Source organism: Hakea prostrata, chromosome 8, assembly GCF_041222555.1.
Source record: "Hakea prostrata isolate BN-2017 chromosome 8, UWA_Hpros_2, whole genome shotgun sequence".
NCBI classification, from domain to species: Eukaryota; Viridiplantae; Streptophyta; class Magnoliopsida; order Proteales; family Proteaceae; genus Hakea; species Hakea prostrata.
This window is the reverse complement of record NC_142607.1, coordinates 3,810,757-3,834,886: the sequence shown is the minus strand read 5'-3', so window position 1 is coordinate 3,834,886 and position 24,130 is coordinate 3,810,757. Positions and strand designations below refer to the sequence as shown.

Genomic DNA, 24,130 nt, shown 5'->3' with positions numbered 1-24,130 from the left:
AAGATTAGGTGAAGATGCACAGATTAATAGTTCTCTAGGTGGTGAAGGAGCACGAGGGATGTAGCTTGTAAACCAAAAAAGTTTATGCCAAGGGACCTAAGGGGGTCTGAGGCTTGATAAAGTTCCACAGAGGAGATAAAAGTACCACTGTGGGAAACCAGAGATCTTGATTGCATATCTGTGTGGGAGGGATTTTTTTTTTTGGGGGGGAGGAGTTTGGTGAAGGTGGTAAAGCCCTAAATTGAAGAGGTTCAACAAGTGTCAACTTTCGATGATCTAAACTCAAAGGTAAGGCATTAAGGTTACAAGATTCTGGGAAATTTAATTGGGAAGCATGAGAATATAGATTATAGTGGTTGGATAGTTTTGGAGAGATTGAGTAGTGGGGTATATAGATGGATGGGTAAGGTTCTTGAGATATGGGATGAAAAGTTATTGGAATAGGGTGAAACATGGAGAAAACTTAGGTGATGGTATATAGGGATGCTGTTCTAATGGTTATATTGGTGTAGATTTAAGTTGGAAAATTGGGTTTTTTTTTCTGGAGTATGACAAATCAAGAAAGGGGTTACAATCTTGGATTTTGAATGGTGTTTATATGTATACTCTTGATTGGAAGAAGTGGATGGTAGGTATAGCTTATTGAATGACGTTCTAATTGATTCTAATGGTTAGTTTGGACTGGACATAGGTTTTAATGACTAGGCTTTAAGTAAAATGAAGATAGAAAAGGAGGAAAAAAAATGAAATTTAGGGTTGGGGAAATTAGAAGTTCAGAAATATCAGATAAAAAAGACTTCAGGCTTGGGATAATTTGACTAACTTCTATGAAGATCAGGTTAACATGAATATATATTCTTGGAAGAAGATAAGAAATCTTATAAGAAAGGGAAGATATTGCATGATTAAGAAGAGGGCCGGGGGGGGGGGGGGGAAGAAGAAGAAGTTATGTCATTGTACCTTACTCTTTGGAGTCTATTTTATGTAACTTCCTCTGAAAAGGCCAGGAAGCTTCCCGTTTCCTGCATCCTATCTATTGGAAGGACATTTGCCGTCCAAAATCTGAAGGGGGTCTCGGAATTCGCCGAATTCTTAATATGAATTTGGCTTACCTTATGAAACTCATTTGGAAGATTGCCTCCAAGCATGACTCCATTTGGGTCTCTTGGGTCTATTCCTATCTTCTTAAATCTGACTCTCTTTGGACTATCCCGCTCCCCTCTAATCCTTCCTAAATCTGGCGAAAGCTTTTACTCATCCGTGGTCGTGCACTCTTTGCTATTTCTGTCCACGTTTCAATTGGCATCACCACTTCTTTTTGGCTCGATCCCTTGCATCCGATGGGTATCTTGTTCACTCTCCTTGGCCCTAAAACTATTTATGATTCCTGTATACCTTAAACCACCCCCTCTCATTTATCTCTAATGGCTCTTGGTCTCCATGCCCTCACCCATGTCTCACATAGGTTTGGAACTCCCTCCCCCCCCCCCTTTTCCATCTTTGTTCTTGTGCTACTGTTGTTGCTTTCAATAATTTAATTCATTATTCATCAAAAAAAAAAAAAAAAAAAAACTCAAAATTCAATTCATCAATTCATGGCTCAACTTTCCAAGATCCCAACTCAAAAGGTAGGGGTTTAAGGTTATAAGATTTTGGCAAATTCAATTGGGATACATAGGGACATACTTATAGGGGTAGGATAGCTTTGGGGAGATTTAGACTAATGGGTAAATATAGATGAATAGGGTAGGTTCTTGAGATATAGGATGGAAAGTTATTGGAATAGGGTGAGACTTGGAGAAAACTTAGGTAATGGTATATAAGGATGATCCCTGATGATCCGTAAAGTTGTAAGTTGGAGATGGTTCTAATGGTTAGAGTGGTGTACACTTAAGTTGCACATTTAGGTTTTTTTTGGGAGCACAAAAATTCATGAAAGGGGGTTATATCCCACTCCTTGAATCGTAGCCTTTTATTTATAGATATCAGTAGTCTAGATTACAACTTGAGAAGCAAGCCATCTTGCCCTCTAAAAAGGAAATAAAGAGTACAACTTATGGACATTATTTTCTAGTCTTTTAACTCCTAAAATCTATCCAAAATAGAAAGTACTAAAATTAGTAACTAACAAAAAATAGAAACTATGCTTTCTAGAAACTCCCAAAACTTGTGTAGCAAAATTCCTACATTAGAAATAGAAAGTAGAGTAGCATCATTGGCATAATACTATTCACGTGAACAGTAAAACAACCCATTGTTGCTGCATATACTTAACATATCTTTATAGTCACATTGGCTGACATAATTTCAAACTCAAATTAGGACCCAAAATTAAAAACTGACTTCAAAATAAACTTATATGCTAAGAAGAAAAGGCCTAACCCAATCCTTAACCTATTAACTAACCTAAATTGACTAGGAAATTGAAATAATAAAGGAAATTCATTGAAATAGGAGTCTCAACCATATTACTATTTGTGGAAAATCTTAGAATCATATCATAATATTTTATTAGTATCTTTAATTTAAGTAGATCAGATTGTAATATTCTATTACAGGTATTTTTCTTATTATTGCAATCTTCTATTCTAGGTAGATTACTCATTGATTGTAATCTTCTATTCTTAGGTAGATTTCTCATTGATTGTAATCTTCTATTCTAGGTAGATTTCTCATTGATTGTAATCTTCTATTCTAAGTAGATTTCTTATTTATTCTAATCTTTTAGGTAGGATATTCTTTCCTATTTCATAGATAGCAGTTGTGTATATATTGACTGTAAAGTTCTGAATAAGATACTAAAGAATTAAACATTTCAATTCCTATTTCGTCATGGCATCAGAGCCAACCAATCTTGGGATTGTTGTCCAGCTTTCAGGCCTTCATTGCTTTTAATCTCTGGTGTTTCCACCACACAGAGATTATTCTTCCTTTGGCCTTTATCACCATTCTTTATTCAATTCTGTTCTGTTTATTTTTCCTTGCCTGAAAAACAGATTTTTTATTTTTTTGCCTTATCTGTCATTCTATTGCATCTTTGGTTACTGTTTCACATACTATTTTTAAGCACCTACAAAGAGTATGTCAGAACCAAGAGAGGTTACTTTCGGGACTGCATTTGATCAGAAAATAAAAAATCTGCAAAATGGAGAATTGCAAAACAGAGACAATCTATGGTGTACCTACTGCAAGAAAGCTCGTCACACACGGGAAAGATGTTGGAAACTTCATGGTAAACCTCCTAGCCGAGAGTGGCGGCACAAAGGAGAGCAATCTGGAAATAATGGTCAGGCGCATGTTACATTTGCACAGCAACCTGAAGTCACTAATAAAGAGGTTGCTAGCCTTAATCAGGAGGACATATAACGTGTAAAAACTCTTTTGAGCAACCTTAACAAAAAACCAGGTACATGTTCTTTGGCATATTCAGGTGAGTTTCCACTTTCTATTGGATTAAATGTCTCTAGTAATTCTCTTCCAAGCCCCTGGATCATAGATTCAGGTGCAACTGACCACATGACACACTCACCAAATCTTTTCACCACATATTCTCCCCTGTCCAAGTAGTAGGAAGATAGCTACTGCTGATAGCTCGTTAACTACTGTGGCTGGAACTGGAAATATTGAGCTCAACTCATCCCTCACCTTGAAAAATGTTCTACATGTTCCTAGACTATCTATAAATCTCGTTTCTGTGAAGAAACTCACGCAAGATTTACATTGTAATGTAGTCTTTCACCATAGTCATTGTATATTTCAGGACAAGGATTCGGGGAGGACGATTGGACATGCTAGAGAAAGGGATGGACTCTACTACCTTGAGGCACCAAGCCAATCACATGCTACTAATGGTAGTCCTTCTCAAACCAATAAAGAAAAAAATCTGGCTTTACCATCACAGTACTTGGACATCCTTCCTTTAGGGTAATCGGTCTTTTGTTTCCTTCTTTGTTTCAAGGCATACATGTCGATGAGTTTCATTGTGATGTGTGTGAGCTTGCTAAACACAAGCGTGTACCACTTCCTTTAAGCAAGAAAAGAAGTTCCATTCCCTTTTATCTCATTCATAGTGATATTTGGGGTCCTTCTAGAATTCCTAATGTGTCTGGGGCTAGGTGGTTCGTGTCATTCATTGATGATTGCACTCATGTCTCATGGATTTTTCTACTCAAAAACAAATCCGATGTTAGTTGTGTTCTTCCCAACTTCCATTCCATGGTTAAAAACCAATTTGGAGTTAGTATAAAAAGATTTAGATCTGATAATGCTAGAGACTATTTCAATCAAATTCTAACTCCATTCTTTCAAAGGGAGGGAATTATACATGAGTCATCGTGCGTTGATACCCCACAACAAAACGGAGTAGCTGAACGGAAAAATGGCCACCTTCTTGATGTAACTAGAGCCTCCCTATTCCAATACAATGTGCCTAAGTCATTTTGGGGGGAAGCAGTCCTCACAGCAACTCATCTCATAAATCGGCAGCCTTCGAGAGTCTTAGGATTCAAGAGTCCAATGGATGTCCTTTCCCGCTTCTACCCAAACCTAAAAACGACAAATAACCTTGTTCCTCGAATTTTTGGGTGTGTCTCATTTGTTCATATTCATGGACCACATCGGGGTAAATTAGATCCTAGAGCACTCAAATGTTTATTTATAGGATATTCCTCCACTCAAAAGGGCTATAAGTGCTATCACCCTCCTTCAAAAGGTTATATGTTTCCATTGATGTCACTTTTCATGAACATAAGTCTTATTTTTCCACACCTCATCTTCAGGGGGAGCATTCAATAATGGAAGATAAGAATGGGAATTCCTTACTTGACTTAGAGTTCACTCCCAAATACTTCACTATGTCACCTGAGTCAAACCGTGAACAACCTAAACTTGTGTCGACGACTCACGTGTCAAACTCGTGAACAACATGAACATATGTCAAACTTTGAAATGAATGAGCCTATTTCGATATTGAGCATGTGAGATTTGGCAAAGGAAAGGTGTACTTAAGGAAGAAGAATCTTGTTCCGAGAATCGGTGCAAGTTTAAGACTCCAATCCAAATTCGGAAATGAGGTACAAATGACTAATCCTTCACTACAAACCGAATTCGATGTGCCCACAGATAGTAATGAACTAGACCTTCCTATTGCCATTAGGAAAGGCATTAGAGAATGCACAACGAAACCCATGTACCTTCTTGCCCAATTCTTGTCCTTTAAACATTTTTCCCCATCTCTATGAGCCTTTCTCGGTAAGTTTAAACACCATTGCCATTCCTAACACCTTATCCGAGGCTTTATCCAATAAGGAGTGGAAGCAAGCTATGAATGTGGAGATGGAAGCATTAGAAAGCAATGGAACATGGGAACTTGTAAGATTACCAGAAGGGAAGAAACCTGTGGGGTGCAAATGGGTATATACATTGAAGTATCGAGCAGATGGATCTTTAGAAAGGTACAAAGCAAGGTTGGTAGCCAAGGGCTACACCCAGATTTACGAGATTGACTACCTTGAAACATTTGCTCCAGGTTGCAAAAATGAGTACTGTCAGAATCTTACTATCCTTGGCGGCAAATTATGGTTGGGACTTGCAACAGTTTGATGTTAAAAATGCATTCTTGCATGGTGAACTAAAGGAAGAAATTTATATGGAGGTTCCACCGGGTTATGAGAAGGATTTAGCTGCTAATATTGTATGCAAGTTAAAAAAGGCCTTATATGGACTCAAACAGTCACCACGGGCATGGTTTGGCAGATTTACTAAAGTCATGATTAGTATGGGTTACAAGCAAAGTCAAGGAGACCATACATTGTTCATCAAGCACTCATCATCCTGGGGGAGTCACGGCACTACTTGTGTATGTTGATGACATAATAGTGATAGGAAATGAAGAAAAAGAGAAACAAAATTTGACTCAATGCTTGGCTAAGGAATTTGAGATCAAGGCTTTAGGAAGATTATAAATACTTCCTTGGCATTGAAGTTGCTCACTCTCAACAAGGCATTTTCATCTCTCAACAAAAGTATATCACTGATCTACTTAAAGAAACAAGAATGGCCGCGTGTAAACCAGCAAGCACTCCAATAGATCCCAACAGTAAACTTGGGAATGCAGAAGAAGATGTTGTTGTGGACAGAAAGATGTATCAAAGACTAGTAGGAAGACTAATCTACTTGTCTTACACAAGGCCAGACATAGCATATGCAGTTAGTGTAATCAGCCAATTCATACACAGTCCAAAGGAAATTCACTTGCATGCAGCTCACCGTGTGCTACAATATTTAAAAGGGACGCTAGGGAGAGGCCTTTTATTTATAAGGAATAAAGGAATGATGCTAGAAGCATACACTGATGCTGATTATGCAGGGTTAGCAGTGGATAGAAGGTCGACCCAGGATATTGCACATTTCTTGGTGGCAATCTTGTGACATGGAGGAGCAAGAAGCAGAATGTTGTGGATCGGTCAAGTGCAGAAGCAAAATTTCGTGCAATGGCTCAAGGAATATGTGAATTACTTTGGTTGAAGATTATCTTAGAAGACCTAAAGGTTGAATGGGGTGGACCAATGAGACTCTACTGTGACAACAAATCAGCAATCAATATAGCACATAACCCTGTTCAACATGACCGAACCAAGCACATTGAGATTGACAGACACTTCATCAAAGAGAAGCTGGATAGCGGACTGATTTGTACGCCGTATGTGTCTACACATAGTCAACTTGCTGATGTACTTACTAAAGGATTGAGCAGCTCAGCCTTTCAAAAATGCATATCCAAGATGGGAATGGAGAATGCCTATTCACCAGCTTGAGGGGGAGTGTGGAAAATCTTAGAATCATATCAAAATATTTTATTAATATCTTTAATCTAAGTAGATCAGATTGTAATATTCTATTACAGGTATTTTTCTTATTATTGCAATCTTCTATTCTAGGTAGATTACTCATTGATTGTAATCTTCTATTCTAGGTAGATTTCTCATTGATTGTAATCTTCTATTCTAGGTAGATTTCTCATTGATTGTAATCTTCTATTCTAGGTAGATTTCTCATTGATTGTAATCTTCTATTCTAGGTAGATTTCTTATTTATTCTAATCTTCTAGATAGGATATTCTTTCCTATTTCATAGATAGCAGTTGTGTATATATTGACTGTAAAGTTTTGAATAAGATACTAAAGAATTAAACATTTCAATTCCTATTTCGTCACTATTCTTAAGAAGTCCAATTTGGTGATGATTCTGCATCAAGAGTGACGGATGATAAAGGAGGAGAAAGGGCACCCTTTGAGATCCAATGTAGACTGTGCAGGCACAAATAAGGTTGTGAAGAATCCCTCATGTGTATTAAGAGCCAAGCTAGAAAGAGATGGCAAAATCATTAGCAATCACATAAAAGGTAGCATTCAAGGCCAAGGGGTGATGAAATTTTTTTCTGCCATATCTAGGCTTCTTCAAATTTAGGCAAGAAAATAGAAGCCTAGTTGGCTGGATGAAGAAATTTGGGGTTTCCTTACCTTTCCAAAGGAAGCCACAAAAGAGAGATTCCATGGCTTTCATATTGGATTTGGCAAGGGCATGGATATCATCCCAAGAGATGCCTCAAAGAAGTAGTTTATGCAAGCGCCAACTAGGTCATAAATAATTCCTAAAGGGAACCAAATGTCAAGCCAAAAGGAGATGGCAGCACCATTGGCAAACATAGAAGAGGTGGCCTTGAGGGTTAAGGGAAGCATCATTATTATTTCCCTATAAGAGAAACTCAGATATTGCATGGAGATAACAAGCTTGAGCATGCACCCCACTCATTGAGATTACTTAAATCCCCATCCATCAGAAAACCCTCAACTAATTAAAAACCAACTAAGCTCCTACTTGTTCAATTACTTTCAAATAGAGTGAGAGTGGCACCCATAATTTTATTATACACATGCAAGGCAAACTTCCCTCTATCACACCCATGGGCTATTAATAACACCTAACAAACTAACAAAACTATGGTGTTAGAAAGAATTAGACGGGGAATTGTTTTTAAGCTACTGTGACTTATAAGTGATTGAAATAATTGATGAAATTTCCATATTGAGCATGTTTTGATAATACACATTAAATTTGTCTATTTTGATCAACTATTGCCCTCCCTTGCCTCCCTCTTTCTTGTTTTCTTTCTCCTCTTTCTTTATGAAGGACACTCATGATTAAATGTTTATGGAAACCAGAGCACCCTATTAATACATCTAGTAGCAAAATGTTGTCCACAAATCCATCTTAAAGAAAAATGTTGAAGTATATACACTTGGGCTATTTACTATTCACAACACTATGCACATAAACAAAAAAAAATCTGTTTTTACTGTTCACGGTACTGTTCACATGAATAGTAAAATATGTGTTACTGTTCACGTGAACAGTATATGCTAGTGATGCTACCGTACTTTCTATTTCTAATGTAGGAGTCTCTCTACATAAGTTTTGGTAGTTTCTAAAAAAGCATAGTTTCTATTTGGGTGGTAGTTTCTATTTTCATAACTTTCTATTTTAGGAGCTAGGAAATTACTAAAGCTGTAATTTTTTGTTTCTTTTTTTCTAAAAGACAATTACTTGTCTCTCAAGTTGTATTAGATTCATTAGAAGCTATAAATTAAAAGGGCTCTATGATTCTAGACTCTTCAAGCAAGAATCACAGGCCTCTTCTACTTTTTCTTCATCTCTCTTTTCTTTGTTCTAGTTTAGTTGTTGTTTTGATTATTTAATGCTTGTTTTCTAATATGGCATCAGAGCAAGTTTAATCAACTTAGGACTGTTTTCTCTCTCTTGGCTGCCTACTTTTTTTTTCTTTCCTTTTTCTTATCTAGGGCAGCCCCAACCTTCGCTGCAATAATTATGCATGGCCGTCCTTCTTCTTTAACTTTTGAAGCACCAAGTATCTATGTATTAATACTACAAAAAGGCCCTAAGCTTTCTAGGGATATGTCTACCTATTTGATTCAATTGAGGCTGCTACTACCCTTTTTTTGTGTGCAAATCTGAAGTTCAATCTGCACTATACTGATGTCCTGGGATTCCTCTTGATTCTTGTGAAGATATGCCCATAATTCGGATTGCAAGACCTAAGTATTGTCTTCCATTGTTTGTGCTATAAGTTCAGCTGCAAGTCGTATACTAGTACCCTGTTTCAATGAATTTCTCTGTTCTGAAAAATTCTGCTGCTATCATCTTGCTTTACTACTGCTTCCGTTGTTTAGTTCAGAATCAAGTTTAGCATTCTTTTTATCTAAAACTTCTACAAAGACCTAGAGGACTACTTTTCCTTCATATCAAGATCTATTAGAGTTTCAAATCTAGCAGAAGTTTGTTGCTATGGTCCGAGATCTGATATTATTTGCTACTGCAACTACTGTTATAGCACAGCGACTACTGCAATTTTGAGATTCCAAGCTGGTTCAATATATTTTTTTTCTTGATCTAATTTGCTCTTGCCTAAGGGGTTAGCGATGGTCCAGAATTTTTTTCCCCTTTGGTGCATAAGACTTTGTCCTATGAGACGATTTTTTGCTGCTTGATTAGCTTTATTGGTGAATAATACACTGCTCTGTGGCTGCTACTTTTCCTTCTTGGGTTTCTTTTGTGCTCATACTTTAAGATGCTTGTCACTGGTCATCATTAATTGTCCACGTGTAATGCTACACGTGAGGGGGAGAATGGTACCTTATTCTATATCTACTCAAGATGTGCTGATGGATAATATTTGTGAAGATCTTTGCCCTCAACTTATGGCATTCTACAACAATATCATTACCTATCTTTACCCATATTGCCTTTTTACCTACCTATTTGATTTGTAGTAACCCATACTATCTTACTTACTTGGTCTGCAATAACCTATAGTCCTATACTGTCTTTTACCTTGCCTACTTGGTCCGCAATAACCATATTATCTTTTACCTTACCTACTTGATCCGTAGTAACCCATACTGTATTTTACCTACCTACTTGGTCCGTAGTAACCCATACTACCTTACCTACTTGGTCTGTAGTAACCCATATTATCTTTTACCTTACCTACTTGGTCCGCAGTAACCCATACTGTCTTTTACCTTACCTACTTGGTTTGCAGTAACCTATACTTTCTTTTACTTTACCTACTTGGTTCATCCACGATAATCAATATTGTCTTTTACCTACCCATACATTACCTTTTACTTGCCTTATTGTGAAGCATTTAAATTGACATTGGAGTTGCAATTTTGAAGATTTAGCGTGGATATTTCTCCCTACTACCGGCATTATGTGGATAATGTTTTTTTGCCTACCTACTACTTGCTTTCTTGTGAAGCATTTATATGGACTTTGGAGTTACAATTTTGAAGATCTAGTGTGGATATTTCTCCCTACTACCGGCATTATATGGATAGTGTCTTTGATCCTGCTATACTTATGGACTTTGTTCGTCTTCAACATCGTCGATTGTTCTCAATATTGGATGGTTCTATTGACATGAAGAATTAAAGTTTTTTTTAAAGTTGGTGTTGATTATCTCCTGGGTGAAGTTTTATCAGTGTTTATCGACATCTGTCATTGCTACACGATTCAAGATTGGTGCTACTTTTCAAGTTTATTTTTATTGTGCAAGCTGAAGTTCTCTTTGTATACACTCCAGCTTGAGGGGGAGTGTTGAAGTATATACACTTGGGTTATTTACTGTTCACAACACTATTCACATGAACAGTAAAAAATATGTTTTTACTTGTTCACGGTACTGTACTGTAAAATCTGTGTTACTGTTCACGTGAACAGTATATGCTAGTGATGCTACCGTACTTTCTATTTCTAATGTAGGAGTCTTTCTACATAAGTTTTGGTAGTTTCTAAAAAAGCATAGTTTCTATTTTCATAACTTTCTATTTTAGGAGCTAGGAAATTACTAAAGCTGTAATTTTTTGTTTCTTTTTTTCTAGAGGACAATTACTTGTCTCTCAAGTTGTATTAGATTCATTAGAAGCTATAAATAAAAGGGCTCTACGATTCTAGACTCTTCAAGCAAGAATCACAGGCCTCTTCTACTTGTTCTTCATCTCTCTTCTCTTCTTCTTCTTCTCTCTTTTCTTTGTTCTAGTTCAGCTGTTGTTTTGATTATTTAATGCTTGTTTTCTAACAAAAACGAAGGTGGAGAGCCTTTGTAAAATATCTTGAACATAAGTAAATTGTTAACCTTCACAATTTCATCAATTTTGATATACAAACACACGTGTATGTGAGTAAAGCAATGGCATAAATGGGAAGTGTGCCTCACTAATGCCCAGGTAAATATGTCCTGCCCTCAATCCAAATATAATAAATTCAAAGATATGAGGAAAAAAATCAACAACAAAGAAACAAATTTATTTTTGCAGTTTTAAATGTTGTACTTAATACTTCGCTAGAAAGAAATGCCTGCCTCCATAAGCCAAATTTGATTGAAGTACGAAGTGTTCGAGATTACAAAGTACCTGCAGTCCGAATTGTGTGCTGAATAATAACTCTTTTTGGTGCATCCGTGCTGTACGGGAAGAACTGGGAAGAAATTGCCAAGGTAAGCAAACTAAGATGCAGCAAGAACTGGATAATGGATGATCTGGCTAACCATCGACCAGCAACAGGTACTATTGGGCCCACGCACAGACCAGTGCAAATTCCAACTACTGCTGCCACGATGACATCGGGAACGAAGTACCCTGAAATCAAATTCAATTTCTATGATATAGATCTTGGAGATCTGCAGATTCCAAAACAAATTAAACCACAATATACATGGTAAAAGGTTTTGGCTTCCAGGGCAAATGGCCATGTTCAAGTCCTGAGAGTGGCCACTTTGCAGGAAAATGCCAATGGTCAGGACTAACGGCAAAGCCCAAACTCAACCCTCCCAGGAAATTCCTGGGACCAGGCACCAGGTAAAGATTAAGAGGCTACAGCCCAGTAAAATATGTAGATCCATACCAAACCTTTCAGAAGCTATATTTGGATGTCTCTAGAAGATAAGGAGCCTTATGACAAAATGGAGAACTTAATAACGTACAGCAGGCCCATTATGATCAATACTTTGGGGCATGCTGTACCATGAGACGTGAGTTTATTCAGCATATAAAGGTGATCACATAAATACCAAACTGGCCGGAGGAACTTCAATCTTTTTGAGACTGATTAGGAGAGAATGGACGGTGAGTACTTAGCTATTGGTAAGCAAAATTTGAACATGAATTAAAGATTTTATTAGAGAATTAGAGGTGAATAATTTGCTGTTAGTAAGAAAATTTGAACATTAACTAGAGATTTTATAATACAGGTAGGCCCCAAGAAGAGTTGAGCTCTAGGCTTTTTAACTCTGAGCTGTTGGTCTTTGAGCCATGCCCTTCTAAGATCTCACCACTTGATTGACGCAGCATGATGGACACAGAAACTGAGTAGATGAACAATGCAAAATTGCGAATCACATGGATGGTGGCAATGCATTAACATACAAGAAGAAGAAGAAGAAGTCTTGTCCCAACTAAATGGGGTTAGCTACATGGACTCTTGCATTCCAATCAGCTCTGTTTGGGGCCATACTTTATATAAGGCCTAAGCTATGCTATGCATATCCTTTTTCACCACTTCTCTTAAGGTCATCTTAGGTCTGCCCCTAGCTCGTCTAATTCCTTCAATCTTAATTAAATCACTTCTCTGTACAGGGGCATTTATAGGCCTCCATTGAATGTGACCGTGCCACCTCACAACTTTCTCGTAGCTTATCACCTATTGGAGCTACTCCTCAACCAGTTCTACCATGATAATTCCTTATCCTTCTTAGTTTTGCCACTCATCCATCCTAGCATCCGCATTTCCGCTACATTGAGTTTATCTATATGACGTTTCTTAACAGCTCAACATTCTGCACCATAAATCATAGCCGATCGTACAACAGTCCTATAGAATTTCCCCATGGGAACATTCTGATCTCGTTTGCTGTTTTTGCAACTTTTGGGTCAATTAGAAGACCAAAAGGAAGAAAAGGAAAAAAAGAAAAAGGGTGTTGTCTACAAGAAAGATATAGCTATACTGAACTCCATGAGACATACTCCAGCAACCATTGATTTAGATTCACAGGACCAGAAATAAACCACCCCCAATATTTCAAAAGATGAATTATGATCTATGAAATCATAAATTATCTATAATTCAAGTATCAAAAACCAGGATATATTTTGCCAATACTAACCATAGGGATTTGGTAGGGAACCCATCATTCCCATCTTCTCGATCAAGAACTGAAGAAGAAACCCGAAAAAGCAGACACAGTACACAAGGTATGGTAGTAATAGTGCCACATAAGCAACCACAGACCTGAGACATTACATACATATTTTCTTTTAATAAAACTCAAGATTTGGGTTTGTAGACAATGGAATATAAATCAACCCGAAAAGAAAATGGAATATAATATTACAAATACCATTAACATTATTGTATTAATGAGGAAAATATTACGGCATGCCAGTAAGAGCAAATGACTACTGAAATAATTAAGAATAATGCAAGACATCACTAAATTAAAAGAATTTGGATATGCATAGATCATTAAGTTCGTTGCTGAATGCAAATGGTGAAAGTGACATATTGCAAGCTCAGTACTCCACATAACAATTCTCATCTAAAAATTGAAGCCAAATCCAACTAGTTAAAGCTTAACAGGGAAAGGCCTTGCAGAAGCACCAGGACAGAATTTTTTGGGTATGGGCCCAAGGGAGTGGCTACCTCATCTGAACATTAGAAATAGAAGAAATATTGACTGGAAACACCTGGGAACCTGGAATACCTGGAAACCATTCATGCATGGTCCAGGCACCAAACAAAGGGTGCCTTCCAAACCTGATGATCGTTTTATTCCATCTAGGATGGCAGAATGGCCCGACAGTTTGAAATTTGATATGGGTCACAGAATTCTTACTATAAAAATCAACTTAAGAAAGATCTTGGACACCTTTCCACCTTGCAACTTTATTTTGGGATATTGCCATATTGGTTAGATATTGATTACAAGGATTGTGCCCCTTTTGAGGATATTGGATGCAACAATTCCCCGATGTTTGAAGACATCTTGATTGCATATCTAAAGATATGGTGATTCTCTTGAATTGCACTGCGGGAGGATCAGATTGTCCAAAACAGGGCTGATCTTTTACAGTCTCACAGTCAAAACAGACAGAAATACAGCTTCCCATCCAGCCATGCAGGACAGTACAGTTGCTGTATGGAACTACAAGCAAAGCAATATATAAATATTGCTGGCAAATCATGCCACCACACCATCTGCTCTCTGGGATATTTGGGATGCCCGCTACCTGGGAGGCACCCTGACCATCCCAATCACCACTCTATCAAAAGACTTACTTAACAATACTGAAGTCTGAAGGTTCTATGTATAATACCGTCTATTTTCTAATACCTAAGACATTTAAAGACCTTCTGGAACGGTTCTGTTTTCTAGTCATCATTTGGACAAAATGGAAAGAAAAAGGATATACAGAATCTTTTGTTGGAGGCAGATATGATATCAGAAGGAGAATGAGTTGATTATGTTGAGGTATACTACATGGAGAACCACCTCAGAGGCTTTTCATAGCATCTCTGACAAACTATTTCTTACGAGAGGGAATTTATGTTATAACGAGATGCGTATCAGATTCATCATTACTGGGTCCCCCAACAACCAGACACTGACGAGCCCAATCTGGATGGGATCTCCCTTGATAAATCTGGGTCCTCCTGCGGTTGGGGAAGAATTTAGGGATCATGAAGGTGTGGAGGGTCTTGTATCATTAGTCTCCCATTTGGCCATTACCACTGGAAGAGCTGATTCCATCACCCCAAGCAAAAGGCTTTATGGTTGGGAGTCTCCCTTAACAGTGCTATCAGGAATACGATTGCGGACCATAACACCCTGTAGAGTATTGACTGGATGCAAAGCCCTCTCAGTGCAACAGTAAGGTTGCTCCATTTTGACCAGAAGGGCTCCATGGTAAGATTGTAAGAAGAATAGAAGATGTACATTACAATCCTCCTGAGACCCCCCACAGTGGTAGAAGTCACAATGCCACATGCCCTGGGCATGGGCCTTACGCCCTTACAGGTCTATGCGGGTACAGAGATTTCTCCTGCACTTTGAGTACAAGAACTGCCAATTCTCTCATGATTACTCAGGTAGGGAAGGGCATGCGTAAGGGGTCTCAATATTCAGCCAATACTCAAGCGAGCAGTGCCACTGGTGAAATGTATCTCTAAGACTTCTGCAGTCATTATAACTTATGCTTTGTATTCAAGCTATTGCTTCACAATAAAATTTGATTGTTACCTACCAGATGGTAAAGAAGAAAAGAAACATATCTGCATGAGATTTGCAGCAAAATGGAAAGAAAAACCTAATCTTCCTTCCATACTTAAATAAGGACAGTACACTCATAGAAATTCACATTGAGACAGGGATAATTACACAATTTGAACAGTTCAAGATACTTGGTTATGAGCAGTAACATCAAGGTACAAGATAGAACAAAGGACATCTGCAACCATACTTGAGTGACTGGGGACCAAAAATCTTGGTTGATACGCAATGGCAGACCCATGCAATAAGCATTAGAACGGATAAGAAAAAAGACAAGAAGCCTCCACTCAGGCCAGCTAGAAGATATACCTGCACAATTTGATGCAAATAATATATTCATCACTACTAAACATAGAATGGACTATTAGTGGATAATTTTAAACTTCAAGAATATTAGTATAGATCCATTAATTGATCTTAATATTTAGTTCTGCTAAAATCAGATCATACTATGAATCCAGGCCAGTAATATCCAATTAAATCTACTTTATTACTGGCACGTTGCATTTACCATAAAAAAAAATAGCAAGAATAGTATGTGATTTTTTTAACATTGTTTATCTTCTACAAAGTTGTTGAAAACCCATTAGTGACATCATTTCACACAAAAAAGCACATGCTAATTGACAAGCTCACATGACTGATAACCCACCAAACTAGCCCCCCCCCCCAAAAAAAAAAAAAAAAAAAAAAAATAGTGTAGGTCGTTAGAACAAGCCTCAAAGATTGTAGATTCAAAACCATTACATGCTGCTTGTTTCCCCCTCTAAAATAGTATTTGGGTCTGCAAGATGTATAAACCAAATAGAACTGGGATATACCTGACCTAGATCCAATATGGATCCTTTACAACACTGCTGCAGCAGCAGACTTTTCCACTATTGACAGTTTATGTAGGGGCCCATAACTGTACAAATCCAATTACACCGCCATTTAAAGATTCAGAGTTCTGCGTTTATTAGCAGTGTCAAGTTCCACTCATCATTCCTTTCGTAAAAAAGGAAGAGGTAAACTTTGAAAAACTGGGGAGAGAGAGAGAGAGAGAGAGAGAGCTAAAATTCTACAATGATTGCAAAGCACCCCTTAACTGGAATAAACAGAAATATAGGCACCACATCTACACTACAAAAATATTCACCTTGTAAAGTAGTTAAATTAAAAGGAAAACAGCTATTAGTAACATACCAAAGCAATAGAAGCATAAAATCCAAAAGCTCCCCAGAACCTTGCTTCGTCGTATAATGCCTATAAGGCTCATAGGAAAAGAAATCAGTCAAAACATTCATCAAACATAAGTAATAGATCATGTCAGCTAGATTAAGTTCATTAGGAAATAAAAGATCAATAGACAGTGGTGGTTTCAAACAATTTGTCATTTAACTATGTGATGTCTAAATTTTAACACTCGAAACTTGAATCAGGCATCAAAACTGAAACAAAAGAGAAAGAGAGTTTAGCATTTGACATGTGGCATCTGAATTTTAACACTTGAAACTTGAACCAGGCATCAAAAGGAATTTCGCATTTAACATGTGGCATCTGAATTTCGGTACCTGTCACAAAATCATATTCACCACCCTCTCACCCCACCACACTCCCCCCCTCTCTCCCCTCCACAACCTACAGGGAAAACAAAAAAAGAGGAAGAAAGAAACCATCATCAACACCCTTCCCCTCCCTCCATAAGAATTATAAAAAATCTAATCTCAAGAATTGAACTATTAAATGGATTTCTTGTTCTCAAAATATTTCAAGTTGATGCAACCAATTATTTCAGTGAAATCAATCTGAAATTGAAATTTAAATCATACCAAATCAACCCTTTATCCCACTGATAGCTCAAGCCAAAACCCAGTTCATTGTCCACTTCCCTGCATACACTGGTTTTTCTTTGTAATGATTTTGTTCTTCTGTTTTAACTTCTCTCATTCTAGTTCACCTCTTTGTAGATGGAAACCCTGATTAAGTAATAGGCCAAACCAAGCACCTCTTCTTAACATCCAACGACTCTACCTAGATGTCATATGTGTACGGTGTACCAACATGCTTAATAAAAACTAGTAACAATTACAAGGTGCTTAACAAGAATGGTACAACCCATAGTTTGGGGTTTCATCCATGCATATGAAGCACAGTCAGAAAATGTTAACACAAGAAGAGCCCATTAGCAGTAGTGTTTCATGATTCTATCTCAGGCAATATGCAGCTCACAGCTGATCAAAGTGTCACATCAGTTATCTGGGACCCTGAATGTGTCTAAAATACTCTTAGTTTTGGGCCATCTCAATGCCTTGAAGTTTTGTGTTGGAGCCCCAATAGTTATTCATGGGCTTTATCACTTTATTTATTTGTGCTTATTATGCAAAGGGCAACATATAGTATGTCAACAAAGTGATCCGAGAGACAACAAAAGTAATTGTATTCAATTATTTAAAAAATGCCACTCAATAAACTTGAAATGAATAATGAAGAAATTAATATTGAAGAATGTACCTCTTCTGGCAACTTGGGAACGGAAAATTTTTGAGAAAGGGAAAAGCGCCTCCATACGATTCCGGGGATCAACAAACCAATAAGTGAACAGGGGACAAACATCAAAAAGGCCAAATGTGGGTGACCAAACCTGCAAGCAATAGTTTCATCTTACCAGGAGATACAAATTTTATGCACTCACAATCCTTGATAATAATGTATATCCAGGCAAAAGTATCAACATGCATGTGGCCCTTTACTGACTTCACTTGCCCTAATGGCTATAGGTAAGACCTCATATTATTCATCTTGAATGGTTAGTTCAACTGACATAGTGCTCGGCAGCTTTTACTTACATCATGCTTGAAAAATAAAGAGAAAGCTCATGTTACTTGAATCATACTAAAATAACATTTTCATTTAGCAACACATTTGATACCATCGGCCCAAAAAAAAGAAATGGAATAAAGTAAAATATACAGTTCTGGAATGTAATTTTAGTATAAGGGTAGCAATGGAAGGTTCTTTAGAATTGGCTATCAAGAGATAACTTGAGATGACTGATAGTTTTTTCTTCAATCAATTAGAAGAAAAAAAACACAAAAATTGCAGTTTCATTAAAAGAAGTCAAGTAGATATAGCAAACAGGAGTCGAAGCATGCATGCATGATCAACACATTCATGAACCAAAACTCTTCAACATATATGATGGCTATAAGGTCCATACTATTATGTTGAGCTGCAAAGAAACCAAATAAAAATGAGAAACCTGTAGGCCGTAGCTATGATCAGTATGTTGGGAATGAGCATCAGGATTAGGATGGTTAGCATTAGAAAGAAATGCATAGTAAGGTAATTGGAAGTTATCATATTACGTAACAGCACAGGAAGTTGAACAAGATGGTTGGACCATGAATTTAAACCAAAGAAACTAGGATGAGCAATAGGTGCAAATTAAAGGGATAAAAAGGAGCGACACTATGCAAATATGAACAACAACCATGCAAAAAGAAGATTCATGCACCTGGCATCCAATGTCAGGAAAAGGCTGCTTAATTCCATTAACAGATTTTGTTTCATGACTTAGTAACAACTCCCCCCCCCCCTGAAAATAAAAAATAAAAAATAAAAAAGACACAAGGCTTGGTTGAGTTTTCTTGTAATTTGATGTAATACCCTAAGTCCCTAATTGAGGGAAATATTAGAGGGAAGCTTCTAATTAGCTGGTAGATCTCATCTCTGAGAGGGATTAGCTATTATTTAACTATATCCAACAGAGAAGGAACCGCTCAAAGTTAAATCCTACAATTCAGAATAAAGTGAATGTCACGGGAAACATTTAAAAAAAATAGAAATAAGAAAAACTGCCTATGGTAACTGCAATATTCCATAAAGGAAGCACTTAACAGGGGTATTATAAGCCCTTACCAGTTCATGGCATAACTGGAGAAGAGTAATCTCGCAATGGCAAAAAGAATTGGAAGAATAATTGCCAGAATATTACCAACGGTGTGGAACAGTAATCCTGCAAACAAGAAAACCGAATTAGAATAATGACCAATTCAAGTGCTACAGTTTATTCCTCAGATACTTTTTGAAAAAAAGAAACCTATGAGGTATTTCAGTAATATCACTAGGGATAAAAAGGGATGCAGATCTGACAACCAAAATCCACAAGAATCAACCCAAGAAAAAGCTGTACAGGTAGTAAAAATGGTTAGTTTTTTTTTTTGGATGATTAAATAATTCATTACCAAAAGAAGAAAGTCAAAAAGCACAAGCGACAAGCAAGTGAGAGCGTGAATAGAGCCTCAACTAACAAGGAACCTAAGAGGCAATGGGCCAAGCGACTAGCAACAATTAAAGCAAAAGATACACAAGCAAAGAGGCTCAAGGCCAAGACAATGAGCCAAGCAACATTTTAAGGGCAATAACAATAGCAAACTTGTTACATTGCACAAGAGATCCATAGCCAGACTTTCCACTTGGACCTACACAGCAGCATTACATTTGCAAGGGAATGTAGCAACACAAGAATGAGATAAAGAGTGAAGAAATGATTAGACTCCAAAATAATTTGAGTGTTCAAAATTGAGAGCCCTTATGGCTTTCCCCCAAAGCCAGAGAATCCATCAATGGCAAAACCCTCGACAAATTGGAGCAAATCCCAGAGACAGGAAGGGAAGAGAAGGAGACGCAAAAGGAGAAAAGGGCTGGAATCAACACAAGAAAGACGAAAAGAAGAGAAAATATCAGGGTTGGAGAAGTTCGGAGAATTCAACAATGATGGCCCTCATGGCTTCTCCCAAAGCTAGAGAGACCATCAGAGGCTGGAACCCTCGACGGACAGAATGAAACCATGATACAAGAAGAAGAGAGGGCTAGAGAAGGAAAAACAAAGGGAGGAGAAACATCTGGATTTGAGAATGAGCTCGGATTGAAGAAAACAGCTATAATGGCCCTCAGGGCTTCCCCCACACCAGAAGAGCCATTAAGGACAAGAATCCTCGACGAGGGATCTGAAAACCAGAAACAGAAAGGGGAGAGAGAAGGAGAGAAGAGGATGGAAATGAGACCATATATGGGAACGAAATAGAACTTGGGAGATCGGCAACAATGGCCCTCATGCTTCCCCAAAACTAGAGAGACCACTGAAAACAAAAATCTTCAACGTCCAAATACGGAACCCTGAAACGGCCAAACTTTTTTTTTTTCCCCGGACATAGGAGATGGTAGAGAGGAGAGGGAAGAAGATGGAAACAATGGTAGGGAAACAGGGAGGAGATGAGATCGAGAGGAGAAGAAATAGAGGGAAAGAGAGGAGAATCAGGGTATGGAGGAGAAGAGAAACAGCATAGAATCAGGTAGTATATGGGATTGAGAGAAGGAGAAACAGAGAGAGAGAGAGAGAGAAAGGAGAGTCAGAAAGCGGGAAGGGAAGGGGGCGGAGAGAGGCAGGCAGCAACCTATGTCTCTCTGGCCTCCGAGTCACTCAACGCAACAACAGCAGAGAGGAGGAGGAGAGATGCAGAGACGGAGGCTGTAAAAGTGGTTAGTTTCTAAGCCAAGAACTAGAATAATGACCAATTAAAGTGCTACAGCTTATTCTTCAGATACTCATGAAAAACAGAAAACCTATGAGGTATTTCAGTAAATATCACTAGGGTTAAAAAGATGCAGATCTAAAGACCAACACCCACAAGAAGCAGCCCAAGAAAAAGCTGTACAGGTAGTAAGAGTAATTAATTTCTTTACTTAGCTTTTCTTTTTTCGAATAGTTCGATTGAAACATGGTTTAATACTTGGTTCAATTGGTCTATGTCCAATGGTATGGTTTAAGTTATCGTGTGACCACTTAAAAGTCTAGGCTTGTCACACATCCATGCATACGGGAAGGTTGCGTAGTTTCAGAATTAGCTTTTCCTGTTCCTCGTCAACCGATGACTATTGTAATTAGGCTGATTAAGGCCTTACTTTTGGTCAGCAAGCTGCAGTTGTTTTCCTCCTCTGTTAGGCCCAAGTCTATCGTTTAGAAAAAAAAAGGTCGAGGCTTGGTGCTTATAATCAGGTTGCAAGCTTCATGATGCTTAACGTCCAAGTTGGTTGGAGTTGGCTGTGTAATGTCCAAGCCCATGAACTGACTGTGCAATCAGTTTGATGTCAGAAGAGGTATCATCCCTACAAGTTGCTGCCATTCAACTGAAAAAAGTAAGGAGATCTTAAATCCTACCCTTAATTCCAATTAATTTCTGGTTTTCCCTTACACAGTTACACCCCAACTGCATTCCACCTGAATCTGCAACCCAACTCTTCCATCCAAAGACATTCTAATTCCCATCAAAGGACAACAACCCCCCCCCCCCCAAAAAAAAAAAAAAATAAATAAATATATATATATATATATATATATATATATTGCTGAATCATTATTTCAAAAAAATCCTCCATCCCCTCCACTTAAACCTAGAAATTTCAGACTTGACTCAAATTCAAAAATTTCCCAATTCAAATTCCAGAACTTCATCCATCAGTTACCCTCACAAATTCAACCCCAGGAAACATTCCCCGCTCAGTGAGCCATTTATTGCCGCCAATAGTGCTTCGCTTCCCCCCGGGCCAAAAAAGAAAAGAGGAAAATACCTCCCACTTCATCCCCTTTGATGCCTCATCCATCCATGGAAACCCTAACACCTCCATTAATGTCCTCTCCAAAACCCCACAACCTGCTACTCTAATTCCTAGACCTTCTAACCATCAGAATCACCAAATTTTGGAAGACTACACCCCTCCACGGTGTTCATACTCGATCCCCCTGATAGCCCCATCTCCCCTTGGAAACCTAAAATCCAGCAAACCTTACAAAAAGCAGTAACATCAAGAAACAGACTAACCACTTAGTCCATAATTTGGATTGAACCCTTTGCATAGCAGCCTTTACACTCAAAACAAAGTCTCAAGTCCAAACTGAAACTAAAAGCCCTAAAACCCAAAGTGACTTTTTTGAAAACCAAAAAGGCAAAACCCCAAGAACAGTCCTAATTCGAGCAGTTTCTGATTAAGATAGTGTACTTGGCCTCATTCCTATTGAGGTTACTTGAGGAGTTCAGATTCTTCAGAATATAAAGAATCAAATATTTCAGAAGAAGGTCTACATGCAAGTCTAGAAAAAATCATTACTTCAGAAAAGAGTTGCATTTTCAAACTATGATATACTTTCGACAAGGACACTATACCTTTCATGAAGTCAAAAAATATCAAGCACCAAGAATGCAAACCAACAATTGGTGGACGCAGAAAGAATGGTGCAAGAAAGAAAACAATAATTGGGAGACCATGCAGTATCAAAGAGGCCCGTCTTGAATAAATTACCTGCAAGAAATAGAAAGAAGAAAAAAAAAACAGTGCTATTCATCAATTATCACTTGTAATCATATCTTGTAGCATCATTTTAATATGAAAATGTAAGAAGAAATGGAACACAAAATGTAGATTTGGCCAACAAAATGAAGCATAAAAATGAATAATAAAAACTACCATAAACCATGTAAGATAGTCAAAGAAAACAGCACGTTCATCCTCAATTCCGTTTTTTTCCATCTGAAGTACTCTTTCATGAGTTTTTTGCAGTTTAGAAGAGCTCGAGAAGGCATTAATTAAGCTGAACAGGTTCTCTCCACGTGCTTGCATACTACCAGGTCTGCTTCACAAAACTCTCAACTTATTAAGGAATATAACCAACTATTAGAACTGATATTAAAACTTTAAGAAACAAAAATTAGGAATCTGTACCAAAGTGGTACTTGTAATTCATACAGTATTTTTTCCAATGTATCCTGGGTTGTGTGGTAGAAATAACCACCGAGGAGAAAGATGATATCTAGCCCAGGAACTTCTCCATAGTCTTCAGCAAAAATTCTGTAATCAGTATCTCCAGGAATGACATGAAAAATATCCTGCGAATATAGACAAAAATCAATGGCAGTCTACTCATCACCAAAATGAAAATACTGAGTGTCATATAACCACCAAAGGGAACTCATAGAAGACATAGAACACTTGAATAGTGCTGAAGAGGAAGTATATATGTAGTGGGACGACAAAATTTGCTTCCTCATGTAACAAGACATAATGATGGAACAACAGTAAATAGATTTCAAACTGAAGAAAAACAATACAGCTAATTAACCAATTACGACACATAAAATGAAGATCAATTCAAGTTGTACATTTTTTGGAGGAAAAAGATATGAAAAGAAATGGGGAAAAAATGAAGAACCTGTGCTGTACTATGCGCCATTGGGTATACTGCAGATTGTGCATAGACAAGAGAAGGCCAAGACCCAGGTCCAGATTGGCACACCAAATCTGTCAATTAAATATAATAAGAATAATGAAAGTTGGCTCTAACATTCTATGAAGAGGAAAAAGTGCTATGCTGAAATGAATGTATACTAGGATCTTACATGATAACCCGGAGGGGGGGGGGGAATGGAACTCATTCTATATAAAGTGATGTAGTGATATAAAAGAAAACAGTATTTGAAACAATTAAAGCATTGTCACATCTAACATATTGGGAAATGTGATGGGTTCTGTCACATATATAGTAATGGGAATACCTACAAATGGATGCAATCTCTTTTGAAAATATTTCTAAATACTACAGGTGCAAGGTAGAAGTGATAGAATTCACTCAGTTAAAGAGGATCTAAAATAGAAAGTAATGGAGAAGGGGGATATGGCAAAAACAACTGA

General features: G+C 37.6%; 1 protein-coding gene across 2 annotated transcripts in view; it reads right to left on the bottom strand.

Annotated features, from left to right (window-relative positions):
* Nucleotides 1-24,130, bottom strand: part of LOC149006344 (Zn-dependent exopeptidases superfamily protein) — a 41,993-nt gene that overhangs the window by 13,674 nt on the left and 4,189 nt on the right. The window contains exons 7-16 of one of the 2 annotated variants that reach the window (XM_089166762.1): nt 23,652-23,740; nt 23,189-23,328; nt 22,910-23,072; nt 22,609-22,744; nt 19,304-19,400; nt 17,897-18,026; nt 16,589-16,648; nt 15,594-15,712; nt 13,241-13,365; nt 11,493-11,717 (exon numbers count right to left, since the gene is read on the bottom strand). In XM_089166762.1, coding sequence (XP_089022888.1) covers nt 11,493-11,717; nt 13,241-13,365; nt 15,594-15,712; nt 16,589-16,648; nt 17,897-18,026; nt 19,304-19,400; nt 22,609-22,744; nt 22,910-23,072; nt 23,189-23,328; nt 23,652-23,740 — 1,284 coding nt within the window. The remainder of the gene's footprint in view (nt 1-11,492; nt 11,718-13,240; nt 13,366-15,593; nt 15,713-16,588; nt 16,649-17,896; nt 18,027-19,303; nt 19,401-22,608; nt 22,745-22,909; nt 23,073-23,188; nt 23,329-23,651; nt 23,741-24,130) is intronic. The other variant, XM_089166763.1, reaches the window with a different exon arrangement.